Source organism: Palaemon carinicauda, chromosome 21 (genome assembly GCF_036898095.1).
Source record: "Palaemon carinicauda isolate YSFRI2023 chromosome 21, ASM3689809v2, whole genome shotgun sequence".
Taxonomy (NCBI): domain Eukaryota; kingdom Metazoa; phylum Arthropoda; class Malacostraca; order Decapoda; family Palaemonidae; genus Palaemon; species Palaemon carinicauda.
This window is the reverse complement of record NC_090745.1, coordinates 76,711,993-76,726,089: the sequence shown is the minus strand read 5'-3', so window position 1 is coordinate 76,726,089 and position 14,097 is coordinate 76,711,993. Positions and strand designations below refer to the sequence as shown.

Below are 14,097 nucleotides of genomic sequence, written 5' to 3'. Positions count from 1 at the left end.
TTCATTCTCGTTTCAGATTCTTGTCACTATATCCCCCTCAAAGCGTTAATACTGTTCGGGGCGAAGATAGCTATGTGACGTGTCAAGAATACGTCCTCTGATCTTATGCGATATTCCTGTGAGATTATTTAGGGATATTCGCTCCAGGAGTTAGAATTCTGGATACCTTAAGGTAAAATTCTCTGGGAATATCACTGTAGTCAAATATACCTTAAAAAGCTACCTAATGGGAACTTCCATCAGGACGACATGGCCTGAGCCCAAAAATATGGGTTGTAACCGGGATGGGAATATGTCCAGGGGTGGGGGGAATTTCTGTTAAAAACATCCTTTATGGGTAAAACATAGGCATTTTCTATGTAGAGACAGGAATTCCATTCATCCGGGGATAAATTCCCCAAATATTATGAGACCTATACTACGACTTTTCCATGTTACCTTTCTGGTAAAGCTAACTGCAATGGGCTGCAGTACTTTGCAATAAGAGGTCAAGTAATAATATAAAAGAAAGCGTACACTATTATTATTATTATTATTAAATGCTAAGCTACAACCCTAGTTAGAAAAGCAGGATGCTATAAGCCCAGGGGTTCCAACAAGGAAAATAGCCCAGTGAGGAAAGCAAATAAGTAAAAATTGAATATTTTAAGAATAGTAACAACATTAAAATGAATATTTCCTATATAAACTTTAAAAATTATGACAAAAGAAGAGGAAGAGAAACTAGATAGAACAGTGTGCCCGAGTGTTCCCTCAAGCAAGAGAACTATAACCCAAGACAGTGGAATACCGTGGTACAGAGGCTATGGCACTACCCAAGTCTAGAGAACAATGGTTTGATTTTGGAGTGTCCTTCTCCAAGAAGAGCTGCTTACCATAGCTGAAGAGTCTCTTCTACCCTTACCAAGAGGAAAGTAGCCACTGAAATTAGAGTGCAGTAGTTAACCCCTTGAGAGAAGAAGAATAGTTTGGTAATCTCAGTGGTGTCTGTGTAGGCAAAAGGAAAGAACTGTAACCACAGTAAGGGTCCTATGTAGTACTGTCTGGCCAGTCAAAAGACCCCCGTTTCAGTATGTAAATAAGCAACGGGACTTTAAAAAATAAAACATTTTGTTTATAGTTTATTGTATAGATTTATATACACAATAATGAGAGAGAGAGAGAGAGAGAGAGAGAGAGAGAGAGAGAGAGAGAGAGAGAGAGAGAGAGAGAGACCTCGGCTGAAAAAACAATCAAAACCAATTACGCTTAACTTCACACATTTATCATGGTATTCTACCAGAGGACAAGGCATTAGTTTCGCTCGCCTGTTCAATCAAAAGAAAAATGGGACATGAATTCATACTGTAATGGGTTTCAATGTAAACAAGAGAACCTGTTTATGATGGCAAGAATATGAGAAACTCAGAAACCGCATTTCTCACGTCTGATTTTAATTAGGATATCGCGTTACAACGTGCAATAACATTGAATGACATAGTGTACAATTACTTCCTGCCATACCGTGCTGTTATAACTCTTCAGGGATAGTATTTAACCAACCCAGTTTAATCAAATGTTTTGGATAGGTAAATTGGTTTTGCTTTGAATAGACTATCAGGGTGGTAGGAAATTTAATATATAATGGACATTGCAATAACTATGTATTTTTGGATAAGGAATAGTGAATACTCTTAACAACTCACAAGCTAAAGAAAAATATTAGAGTATACTAAATAATTCAATAATATTTTAGAATATTAACAAGTATTACTTAGATGCAAATGTTGAGCTACAGATTGTTCTTAACAATGAATAAACTCAACCTATAGTGTTTATTCGCAAAATAAAGTCACTTCGATAGTAAAAACTACTTGTGGCGCAACCTTTGAAAATATAAAAGTCATGTGTGTTCGCGGAAAAACTATCAGAAATAACTACGTGTTAAAAATTTACTGACTGAAGATAGGCTGATTTCGACTTGAAGTACGAAACAAGAGTTTTACTGGAATATGCAAAGCATAGTTGGATTAAATTCTTTTCTCTAACGTGTGATTTGAATTTGGATTTCAGTATTTGTCTCAGGAGTATACCTTGCTGTTGCAGTAGGAGAAAAACGATAAGAGGTTCGCTAGCTGGATAAAAGAAAGGAAGTGGTAACAGGTATAATTGAAGATTAAAATGTAGGTGCAGAGACCGGTCAGGAGGAAGCATACATAGATATCTTGAAAATAATGAAAATACATTTACATTTTCATAATCTATGATATTTTCTAAGGTATTTTTGTTTACAGACTTTTTTGTACTGTTTTATATACTAAGACTGCTAGGGCCGATTATTGAAGTAACAGTTTTAGTAATTGATTTTCTTTTTAAGGGAATTTCTGGAGTTTTAGAAAAGTAAACATGGGTAGATATACAAAATAATGTAAACAAATACATAGATTAAGCATCAAAGAATACAAGAAAAGCTAAATATAAATTATAGACTAGAATTCTTATTTATCCAAAATATTTCCTTATCGGTACTCAAAATGGCTCTTCATACTTTCCTTCAAGGGCATCTAAGACCTTAGAATCTGGAGTTATCCTTCAAAGGAGAGGGCTGGGAGTGCGGTCCGTAGCTTTTGCCGGCAGGTTACTTGGAGCAGCCCTGCTAACAGGAATTTACCTGCTCCCTATAGTGCGTCGTAGCCTTGGGTCCGAGGGAGCCTCCGAAGCATAAGAGAACACTGATATCAACCCAAGAATTGACACTGTCTTCAGCAAGTTTGTCAAAACTGCAAGATCTTTCAAGGCTGGCAAGTTGGCAGAACCCTATTTGAAGATTACCTACAACAAACGGGTTTCTGTTGATAACTCACAAGTGGAATGCGAGCCTTGCGCTATAGGAGCGAGCGATACCTGCATTGGCAAGACATACACAGCTGATATTGGGTACGTGTAAACCAAAGAGTGTGTGCTGGTCCTGTGACAATGAGTGTGCAAGCACGCGCCTGCCCCATGTGGACTAACTTACCAGGTAAAGTATTCCTAACAATCTGTGAGCACTATCAAGGTACATGTGGGTAAGTGGGGCACTCAAGCAGATGACTTACTGCACTATGAACCCTGCCAGATGAGTGTCATGGTGATCAATCCTGGTGCGCTGGCACAAAAAAACCTGTGAACGCTCAAAAAGTCTCATGAGACTGTAGTTGTGCATTAGACATTATACTAATTAACAGGAGGATCACACAAGTGGTTGTCCACAAGCTTTAGAGACCTCAGCTCCAAAGAACTAGAGCATACTGGTGACGAATCACACTTGTAATTCCGAGGTACCTGGGAGATAGACTCCAAGGCAAGGACAACATCTATTACTTTCAAGGGCGTCTGCCAAAAGTTCGTGAAGGGTAGCTGGGCTCAGAAAGGTGACGGGAGGCAAGCTTGTCCTAGCACAGAGTAAGCTCACCAAGCACACTCTCCCCAGTGCGCTTACCTGAGTAATAACCCCCACATCCTCGGATGGGCAAGGAAATGCTGTGGAGAACAAAGGTCCAGGTCCAGGTGGCATAAGACCAAACAAAAGGGATTCTCTCCCTAGAAGAAAATGTGCCAAAGCCAACCCAACAAGAGCAGAAACACTTTCCTGCTGATTTCCGCTTACCGACACCTCACTGAGAGATACAAGAATTACTTCCTGATCAAGGGGCTTCCCAATGGTTAAAAAGTCACCAATTTAGCTTAAAAATCACCGAAGGAGCCCGAAAAAAAGAGGCTAAGGATTGGGTACCAGGAGAGAGAAAGAAAAGTCGACACTTCTTCGGCTTCAAGGTGCATTCCGAAGGTAAATAATTTCTTTTAGACTTCTTCCTCCTAATACTGCTCCCAGTGGAGGATTGCCACTCTCAGCACTTATTGCATTATGAGGGCTGCGTGCAAGAGTGTTATCTGCATGTAGGGCCCGTCACACCCAGACAGATCACAGGTCATGCATCATCAAGCTCATAAACTGTACATTCCTGCAACAGAGGGAAAAGAGATCAACTAAGCCAGCTTTAGGACCACAGAAGAGAACGTTTGTTTTAAACCATGGCTGAAATAAAAATGTGATAACATTCTTCATATCTTCAATTATGAGAAAGTAATTTGAATAAATGAAATTGCTGTACTTTAAACAAATATTTACAAATGCTGAATTAACTATTGAAATATCTGCATAAATCTTATTTTTATTTATTTTTACCGCTGCGAAACGGATACCATTTCTAGTATATATATATATATATATATATATATATATATATATATATATATATATATATATATATATATATATATATATATACAGTATATGTATATATATATATATATATATATATATATATATACAGCAATACCTAGAGATACGAGTGTCCCAACATACAATATATTTGAGATACGAGGAAAATTTCGAGCAAATATTTGCCCCGAGATCCGAGAAAAATTTGAGATACGAGGATCGAGACAGTTCCCTATGCGGCCGCTAGGTGGCTGAGTGTGCGAGAGGCTGCTCCCCAGGACAGCATCGCTCAGTCTTTCCCATCAAATCTCCGTCGCGTAAAGATATCTCCGAGCATCGGCTGTAGTGTTTGCATTATTTATGTGTTTTTTGCGTTAATCAGTAAAGAATTAAGCGAATAAGCAATGGGTCCAAAGCAAGTGAGTGCAAATAAAGGTAATGAAAAGAAAAAGCGTAAGATGACAATCGAGATGAAGCATGAAATAATTGAAAAACAGAAGAGTGGTGTAAGGGTGACTGAGCTGGCTGGCCAATATGAGAGGTGTACATCAACAATATATACCATCCTCAAGCAGAAGGATGCTATAAATAGCACCAAGCCCTTCAAAGGACTAACCATCTTTTCCAAGCTGTGCAGTGATATCCATTATGAGATGGAGAGGCTTCTTTTAATATGGAGAAAGGAGAAACAGTTTGCAGGAGATAGAGTGCTCGAGACTATCATCTGTGAAAAGGACAGCAGAATCTATGATGACTTGAAAGGAAAGCAAGCAGCTGAGAGAGGGGAGACTTTGACGTCAGCGGAAACCTTCGAAGCCAGTAGTGGCTGGTTAGATAATTTAAAAAAATGGACTGGGATACACTTGGCTGTGAGGCATGAGAAAGCAGCAAGTTCCAACTCGAAAGCCGCGGCGGACTTCATCAAAATCTTTGCCTCAGGTATCGCAGAACAAGGATACATCTCCCAACAAGTGTTTAACTGCGATGAAACTGGCCTTTTTTGGAAGAAGATGCCGAGGAAGGCATTCATCACGGCTGAGAAGAGTAGACTACCGGCCATAAACCCACAAAGGACCGGTTAACTCTAGCCTTGTGTACCATACCAGCGGTGACTCTAAGGTCAAGCCGCTGTTGGTGTACCACTTAGAAAAGAGCCAAAGGATCTTGAAAGAAAAACTGCAAGTGATGTGGTGCGCTAATGCTAAGGCTTGGGTTACACAGCATTTCTTCACAAAATCGGTTAATATGTGCTTTGGTCCGGCAGTTTAAAAATATTTGGCCGAGAAAAACTTGCCAACGAAATGTCTCCTGGTCCTTGAAAATGTCCCTGGTCACCCTCCTGGTATCGAAGAGGACATTCTTGACGAGTACAGGTTCATCAAGGTCCTTTATCTCCCGCCCAACACCACCCCACTCCTCCAGCCCATGGACCAACAAGTAATTTCTAACTTCAAACAACTGTACATAAAGCATTTGTTCAAGAAATGCTTTGATATCACAGACAACAACAATGTCACCCTTTGTGAATTTTGGAAGGTACATTTCAATATCGTCCATTGCTTGAAAATTATTGATGATGCTTGGTAGGGTGTCTAGAAGAATGATTAATTCAGCCGGGGAGAAATTGTGGCCAGCTTCCGTCACTGAGAGGGACTTTGAAGAGTTCAATACGCCAGACCCTTAAGACGCCAAATCTACTGTGGTGGATGAAATCGTGCCTCTTGGAAAGTCCATGGGGCTGGAGGTAGATGAGGCACACATGAACGACCTTGTCGAGGAGCATCAGGAAGAGCTCATGACACAGGAATTGATCGAGCTCCAGGAGATCCAACATTTGTAGGTGTTGCAGGAGCTCAGTAGCGAGGAGGAGGAGGTGGAAGATGAGGGCCATCTTTTTACGACAGAAATCAAAGATATGTTAGTGAAGGGGCAGGAGTTTTCTGGTTTTATGGAAAAGAGGCACCCGGACAAGTTGGCGTGTGGTCGTGCGTTAGCCTTTTGTGATGACACTTGCGTACGTCATTTTCATAACATTTTGAAGGGGAGACAAAAGCAAACATCCCTAAATAGGTTCCTTTTAAAAAGGCCAGCTAAAAGTGAAGGTGATAGCGAGTAAAAAGCGAGGCAAAAAGAGCCAAGCTGGAAGAAAAAAGTAAAAAATAAAAATTAAAACGAAATTAGAATTAAGTTTAGTGTAAAGTAAGATTAACATTTATTCTTAAGTGTGTACAGTAAGCTTATTTCATTTAAGTTAAATTTAAAGATTAAGTTATGTTAATTAGTGTTACAAAAGTGTAGCGTACCGAACGTGTTGCAGTCAAGTCTCTCTCCTCCTTGTTCAATCTCCCTCCTCCTCCGTACACACCGCCGTTAGCCACTACAGTCTGTCTCCAAGGTAAGAACTCCATAATAATGTCACATTTTATTGTAGACCATAACCAGTATATAGGTATTTGTTATATTTGAGTGTAGAATTAGAACAATTAAAAACACGTTTTTCCACTGTAATATAGTGTTTTAAGGTGATTTTTCAGAGGGTGGGAACGGATTAATTTTTTTTAGTTTTTTATATGGGAAAAAATTATCTGAGATACGGGCAAATTGACATACGAGCTCGGGTCCCAGAACGCATTAAGCTCGTATCTCAAGGTATTACTGTGTGTGTATATATATATATATATATATATATATATATATATATATACACACATTACATATATATGTATATATATATATACAAATATATATATATATATATATATATATACATATATATATACATGTAGATATATATATATATATATATATATATATATACACACATTACATATATATGTATATATATATATACAAATATATATATATATATATATATATATATATATATATATATATATATATATATACATATATATATACATGTAGATATATATATATATATATATATATATATATATATACAAATATACATATATATATATATATATAAATATATATATATATGTATATATATATATATATATATATATATATATATATGTATGTATATATATATATATATATATATATATATATATATATATAGATAGATAGATAGATAGATATATATAAACATATATACGCACACATATATATATATATATATATAGATAGATATATAAGCATATATATACATATAAATATATATATATATATATATATATATATATATATATATATATATATATATATATATATATATATATATATATATATTTATATATATCAATCTATCTATTTATATATATATATATATATATATATATATATATACATATATATGTTTATATATCTACCTATCTATCAATCTAACTATCCATCGATCTATCTATGTATATATATACAGTATATATATATATATATATATATATATATATATATATATATATATATATATATATATGTTTATATCTCTCTCTATCTATCAATATATCTATCTATCTATCTATCTATCTATATATATATATATAATTTATATATATATATATATATATATATATATATATATATATATATAAAATTTGCACATTTTGATGTGTTTTTCATATTTCAAATGAGCTGTATATATTAATACATTAAACATTAGATTCTCTTAATGACCTGGAGATCAGACCCCCAAGCAAAATCACTCAAAGACTATATTATGTGACCGGCCAGGTTTCGAACCCTGGTTCAGGATACCTGTATGACATTGACCATACTACTCAGCTACGAAGAAAGATCTTTCTTCGCGGCTGAGTGGTATGGTCAATGTCATACAGGTATCCTGGATCAGGGTTCAAAACATGGACTGCTAAGATATACCGCCTAGCACGGTATATATATATATATATATATATATATATATATAAATATATATATATATATATATATATATATATATATATATATATATATCTATATATGTATATATATATATATGTATATATATATATATATATATACATATATACATATATATATATATATATATATATATATATATATATATATATATATATATATATATACATATATATATATATATATATATATATATATATATATATATATATATATATATCTATATATATATATATATATATATATATATATATATATATATATATTTATATATATATATATATATATATATATATATATATATATATATATTTATATATATATATATATATATATATATATATATATATATATATATATACAGTATATATTGTAACTTGGTTGTCATTAATTTCTAAATTATTCAAGTTTTTAGATTTTTAATGTTAAGTATAGAAGTGTTGTATTCTTTCTTTATTAGCTTTTTGTCTCCTCACCGGTAGTTTCTTGGTGTTTATTATTGGCTAACGACTGTTTTATATTTTCAAGTTGTGTTGGAAACGTGGCTGCGCTCCTTTTTTATCCGAGGGATAAAGGTTTAGTCTTGGAGGAGTATGCCTCAGTGTGTTTCTGAGCCTCCAACCTTGAAGGGCATGATAATTGCTGTTGGAACTATATCTATTCCTCGCTACATTGCAGAGCTACGTTGTGAAGCTGTTTAGCTTTTTTGGATATCCTTTCTCTGAAGCAAGGAATTTTTATTCTGCATTTTGTGTACTGTCCTTGATTCAGTAAAAGCCAAGGGGACCTCTCTGTCCCAAGGTAATAATAATTGTACCTGTATTTAATTATCGTGATCACGACCTGTGATCATCTGCTGATGTCATTATCAGTGTTTGTGAAAGCCTTCCAATCAAGCCAGCCATCGCCAACTTGTTAAGGGTATTTAGATTGTATTTGTTAGGATATTCTTGCTTTTCGCTTGCCTCCTCCTTTCTGGACCCTCTCCCCTTTTAGTATGTATGTGTTGATGACCTTTCTTTAATTGTGTAATTGCTTTCTTTCGCAGGGAGTTTAAGAGTGAGTGTTTCATATTAATCATTGTATTGTTGAGGTTCAGGTGTTATTTCTCTTTGATATTTGTGTGTTAAAATTAAGTATATTTTTGTGGTATTTTCATTGCCACCTTGAATTGACTTTGCACTCTTATTGAAGTTGGATACTATTCCACCTTTTGTGGACTTTTTGATAAGTTTAGTGTTTTGTGTGGTGGTCAAGCCAGCCATCACAATATATATATATATATATATATATATATATATATATATATATATATATATATGTATATATATATAATGTATGTATATATCTCTTAGTAGTCCTTCTTTGCCAACTATTTTATAAGTGGATGAGCACTTGTAAAGTAACGAGAACTTTGGATATGGAGGAAATGCCCCCTTAAATCTCAAAGTAGTCGCTAGCAGCAGGGTATAGGATTGGGTTTAAGGTGATAGACAAGCTTTCTCTTCGGCTTATACCCTCGATGCTAGCAGAATGCTAAGAATATCCCTGTTTATAAATAATAAAGGAAAATTGAAAATTGGTAATTGGAATGTTAGAATCATGAATCAGATTGGAAAGTTACAACGAGTGGAAAATGAATTTATGAAATATAATTTAGATATCTTGGCCCTAAGTGAAATACGCTGTAAGGGGATTGGTAAGGATATCATACACCAAGGATATATATATATATATATATATATATATATATATATATATATATATATATGTGTGTGTGTGTGTGTGTGTGTGTGTATATATATATATATATATATATATATATATATATATATATATATATATATATATATATATATATATTCAGGAAGAACTGATGATGTTGGAAGAGAAGGCGTTGAAATGATGATGACACCAAATGAGGAAAAGGCACTAACTGAGTGGAGAGCTGTAAATAGCAGACTGTTACTTGCAAACTTTAAATCAAAGCAGTGCAACATGAGCATTGTAGTGTATTATACACCAACAAAGGATGACCCTGAAGAGATGAAAGATGAATACTATGAAGACCTGCAGAGTGTAAGAGATGAGCTCTCAGAGAGCGATATGAAAATTGTTATTGGTTACCTCGATGCTTAAGTTGGAAAGATTTATCAAGGCATAGAAAATGTGAAGGGTGTTGAGGGACTTGGTGAAGTAGCAAAGGAAAATGGAGCCCATTTTTTAAGCTTTTATTCAACTAACAGTCTTGTTATTGGAGGTACTCTTGTCCAGCATAAGGACATCCACAAATATACATGGACGTCACCATGTGGCAATTAAAAAAATCAAATAAATCACATAGCCATTAATAAAGAGAGAAAGAGGAATCTAAGAAATGTGAGAAGCTATAGAAGTACAGATATTGGTAGTGATCATCAGCTCCTCATTGCCACGCTGAAATTAAAACTGAAAGCACCCAACACAAATGTAGATAGAATACCTAGGTTTGATACAACTAAGCTTCTAGAAGATGAGCGCAGAGAAACCATTGCAATTGAATGTGGGAATCGATTTACCATCTTAGAGACTTTAAGAGAAGAAGACCAGACAATTAGCAAAGAATGGTGTGATATTAAGAACATATATCAGTCAGTTGTTAGTGAAGTTTTAGGACATGTAGTGACAAGGAGAAAGCCATGGATATTAAATGATACTTAGGATACTATAGAAAAGGAGACAAAGACAGAAATTGATTGTTGAAAATTTTCGAGGAAGTAATAATAATTATAAGGTAGAGAATGCTGAGTATTCCAATATTGATACTGAAGTAAAGAGAAAAGCCAGGAATGACTGGAGAGAATATTGAGACAGTGAAGCAGATGAGGCTGACAAAGCTGTGAATTCAGGGAGTGGCTATGGTGTAATAATTGCTCATAGAATTATTAATGAAATTGCTACTTGGGCAAAGAAGAAGGAGCATATACCCATCAAAAAGAGAGATGGATCTATTATAATGACTGAGGATGAAGAAAGGCAACGTTAGATGTAACACTTTAGTGAGGTCATGAGTGGGAGATATGAAGGGAATAATTTCATTGATATACCTGAACCTGAGGAAGATCTTGATGTTCCCATGAATAAATTCAGTGTGTTAGGTCGAAGCTATTTCTAAAAAACTTAAGAGATGGAAAGCCCTTGGATACGATGGAATAACTACTGAGATGTGATTGGCTGAAAATGAAGAGACAAAATCTGATGAATTGGAGCTAGGATTGTTGGTGAAAATGGCCAAAAAATGCATCTAATTGATTACAATAATTACAAGGGCACCACGCCTTCGTCAGTTGTCATGAAAATATATAGTTGGTTATTCTAAAGAGGCTAGAGAGAAAGACTGATGAAAAGCTGAGAGATGAACAAGCGGGATTTAGAAAAGGTAGAAGTTGTAGTAACCAAATTTAAATTTTAAGACTTGTTATACAGCAATGTGTAGAATATAGGAATCCACTGTTGATAGCATTTGTGGACTAATCTGTGGAGAATCCTGCGTTATGGAGTTCCTCATAAATATGTGAATTTGCTTAAGTCTGTTCATGAGCATAGTAAGTGCAAAGTTAATGTTGGTGGAGCCCTGTCAAATTAATTTCCAGTGAACAGTGTAGTGCTCAAAGGAAATGTGTTATCACCTATGTTGTTTAACCTCCTCGTGGATTTTGTAATGCATAGAACAGTAGGAGATGGTGTAGAAGGATTGGACTGGATTGGTAATAGGAAGTTAGCAGACCTAGAGTATGCTGATGCCGCAGTCCTTAATAGCAGAACACCACAGGATTTGCAATGCTTGCTTATGGGAATGCATGAAATATCACAGGAGGTTGGGCTCAAGATAAATAGAAGAAAGACAGAGATGATGCGAACGGTATGTGCAATGGAAGATAAAATATCTTTGGAAGGAGAAAGGATTAATGAGGTAGAATCATTGGAATATTTAGGAACTATGATCTCTAATACAGAAATGAACAAGCGCGATTTAGAAGAGGTAGAAGTTGTACTGACCAAATTTTCATTTTAAGACATGTTATACAGTAATGTGTAGAATGCAGGAATCCACTGTTGATGACATTTGTAGACTATCAAAAAGCTTTTGATAGTACGCACCGGCCAATTTTGTGGAGAGTCCTGCATTATTTAGGAGTTCCTGATAAATATGTGAATTTGGTTAAATCTGTTCATGAGCATAATAAGTGCAAAGTTAATGTTGGTGGAGTCCTATCAAATGTATTTCCAGTGAACAGTGGAGTACTCCAAGGGAATGTGTTGTAACCTATGTTCTTTATCCTTCTCATGGATTTTTTAATACATGGAACAGTTGGAGATGGTGGAGAAGGATTGAACTGGATTGGTATTAAGAAGTTAGCCAGCATAGAGTATGCTGATGACACTGCCCTTAATAGCAGAACACCACTGGATTTGCAATGCTTGCTTACCACAATGCATGAAATATCACAGGATGTCAGGCTCAAGATAAACAGAAGAAAGACAGAGATGGTGTGAAAGGAATGTACAATGGAAAATGAAATATCATTGGAAAGAGAAAGGATTAATGAGGTAGAATCATTTAAAAATTTAGGAACTATGATCTCTAATACAGGGTCTTTAGAATTGGAGTTTAATGAAAGATTGATATAAAAAATATCAGACAATAGCTAAATTAATTAAAATTTGGAAATCGAATCGCCTGATATTGCACCCAAAAATCAGGCTATATATCAGTTTAATGAAATCAGTGTTACTGTATGGACACGAGTTGTAGTATGACTATGAAACAATATCTAACAGATTTTGTAGATTTGAAATCAAAACCCTCAGAAGAATATTGGGAGTTAAATGGCAGGACAGGATTAGAAATGAAACTATAAGAGAGATTACTCGAGTTCTATATGTGGATGAGATCATGGTGAGGGGCAGATGGAGATAGTTTGAGCATGCTCTTCGCACTCCCAAAGAGAGATTAGTTCACCCGACTTTCAACTGGACTCCTCAAGGTTGAGGACTATGAAGCATAAAGTAGGAATTGGCGGATGGAGAAGTATCGATTTAAAAGCTCAAGATAGAGACGACTGGGAAATCTAACTGAGAGCCTTTACGTTAATAGGCGTGGGAGATGATGATGGTGATAATATATATATATATATATATATATATATATATATATATATATATATATATATATGTATATATATATGTATATATATATATATATATATATATATATATATATATATATATATATATAATCATTGGCTATTACTAGTCCACTACAAAATAAAGGCCTCAGCAAGAGATATCATTCTACTTCCGTCTGTTTATTGTCTTTCTATATCATGCATACCAGAAAACTTTTCAAGTCCGTCATTCCTTTCCCAGTTTCTTTTGCAAGAGACATTCTCATCTATATTTTCTTGACTCTTTCATATCATCTCGCCGCACAGGGAACTAAAGGAAAAATGGTATTAGACTTGGTGCAGATAGAAACACAACCATAAAATTAGTTTAGAGTAATAATTACTTTGGGAACAACAAACATCAACTCTTGTCATTTCTGCATCATCGATTCTGATGACTCATGTGACAGGGTTTCCTTGTACAAGCTAAAGGAGCTATATGTGTCACATTATTCAAATTTCATGCAGTACAAGCATTTAAATCAAATGCCAGTATAACATTACAATCACACCTCATATAATTATATCGTAACATGACCGATATTGCTGAATCGATAGTAAATACATCGGTCAAAGGAAAATAAATACATTTAAGCAAATAAAGTCAATTTCCTTCAATGCTGAAGGATATTGATTAGCAATGTAAACAGATATACATTAAAATATAATTACTCACAGTATAATCTGTGCCACTGAAATGGGGCACCATTAAATTATACAAATCCTAATTTGTTATCAATCACCAAATAACATTAAAAGAAAAAC

General features: G+C 34.5%; 1 protein-coding gene across 1 annotated transcript; it reads left to right on the top strand.

Moving 5' to 3' along the window:
- The first annotated feature begins 4,647 nt into the window (after positions 1-4,647).
- Positions 4,648-5,325, top strand: LOC137614985 (tigger transposable element-derived protein 1-like). Its single transcript, XM_068344625.1, has one exon. The coding sequence runs from the start codon at positions 4,648-4,650 to the stop codon at positions 5,323-5,325; it is 678 nt and encodes a 225-aa protein (XP_068200726.1).
- Positions 5,326-14,097: the final 8,772 nt, after the last annotated feature.

Bases quoted from the DNA above. Each gene is read 5' to 3' on its own strand.
- LOC137614985 (XM_068344625.1), top strand. From the start codon at position 4,648: ATGGGTCCAAAGCAAGTGAGTGCAAATAAAGGTAATGAAAAGAAAAAG.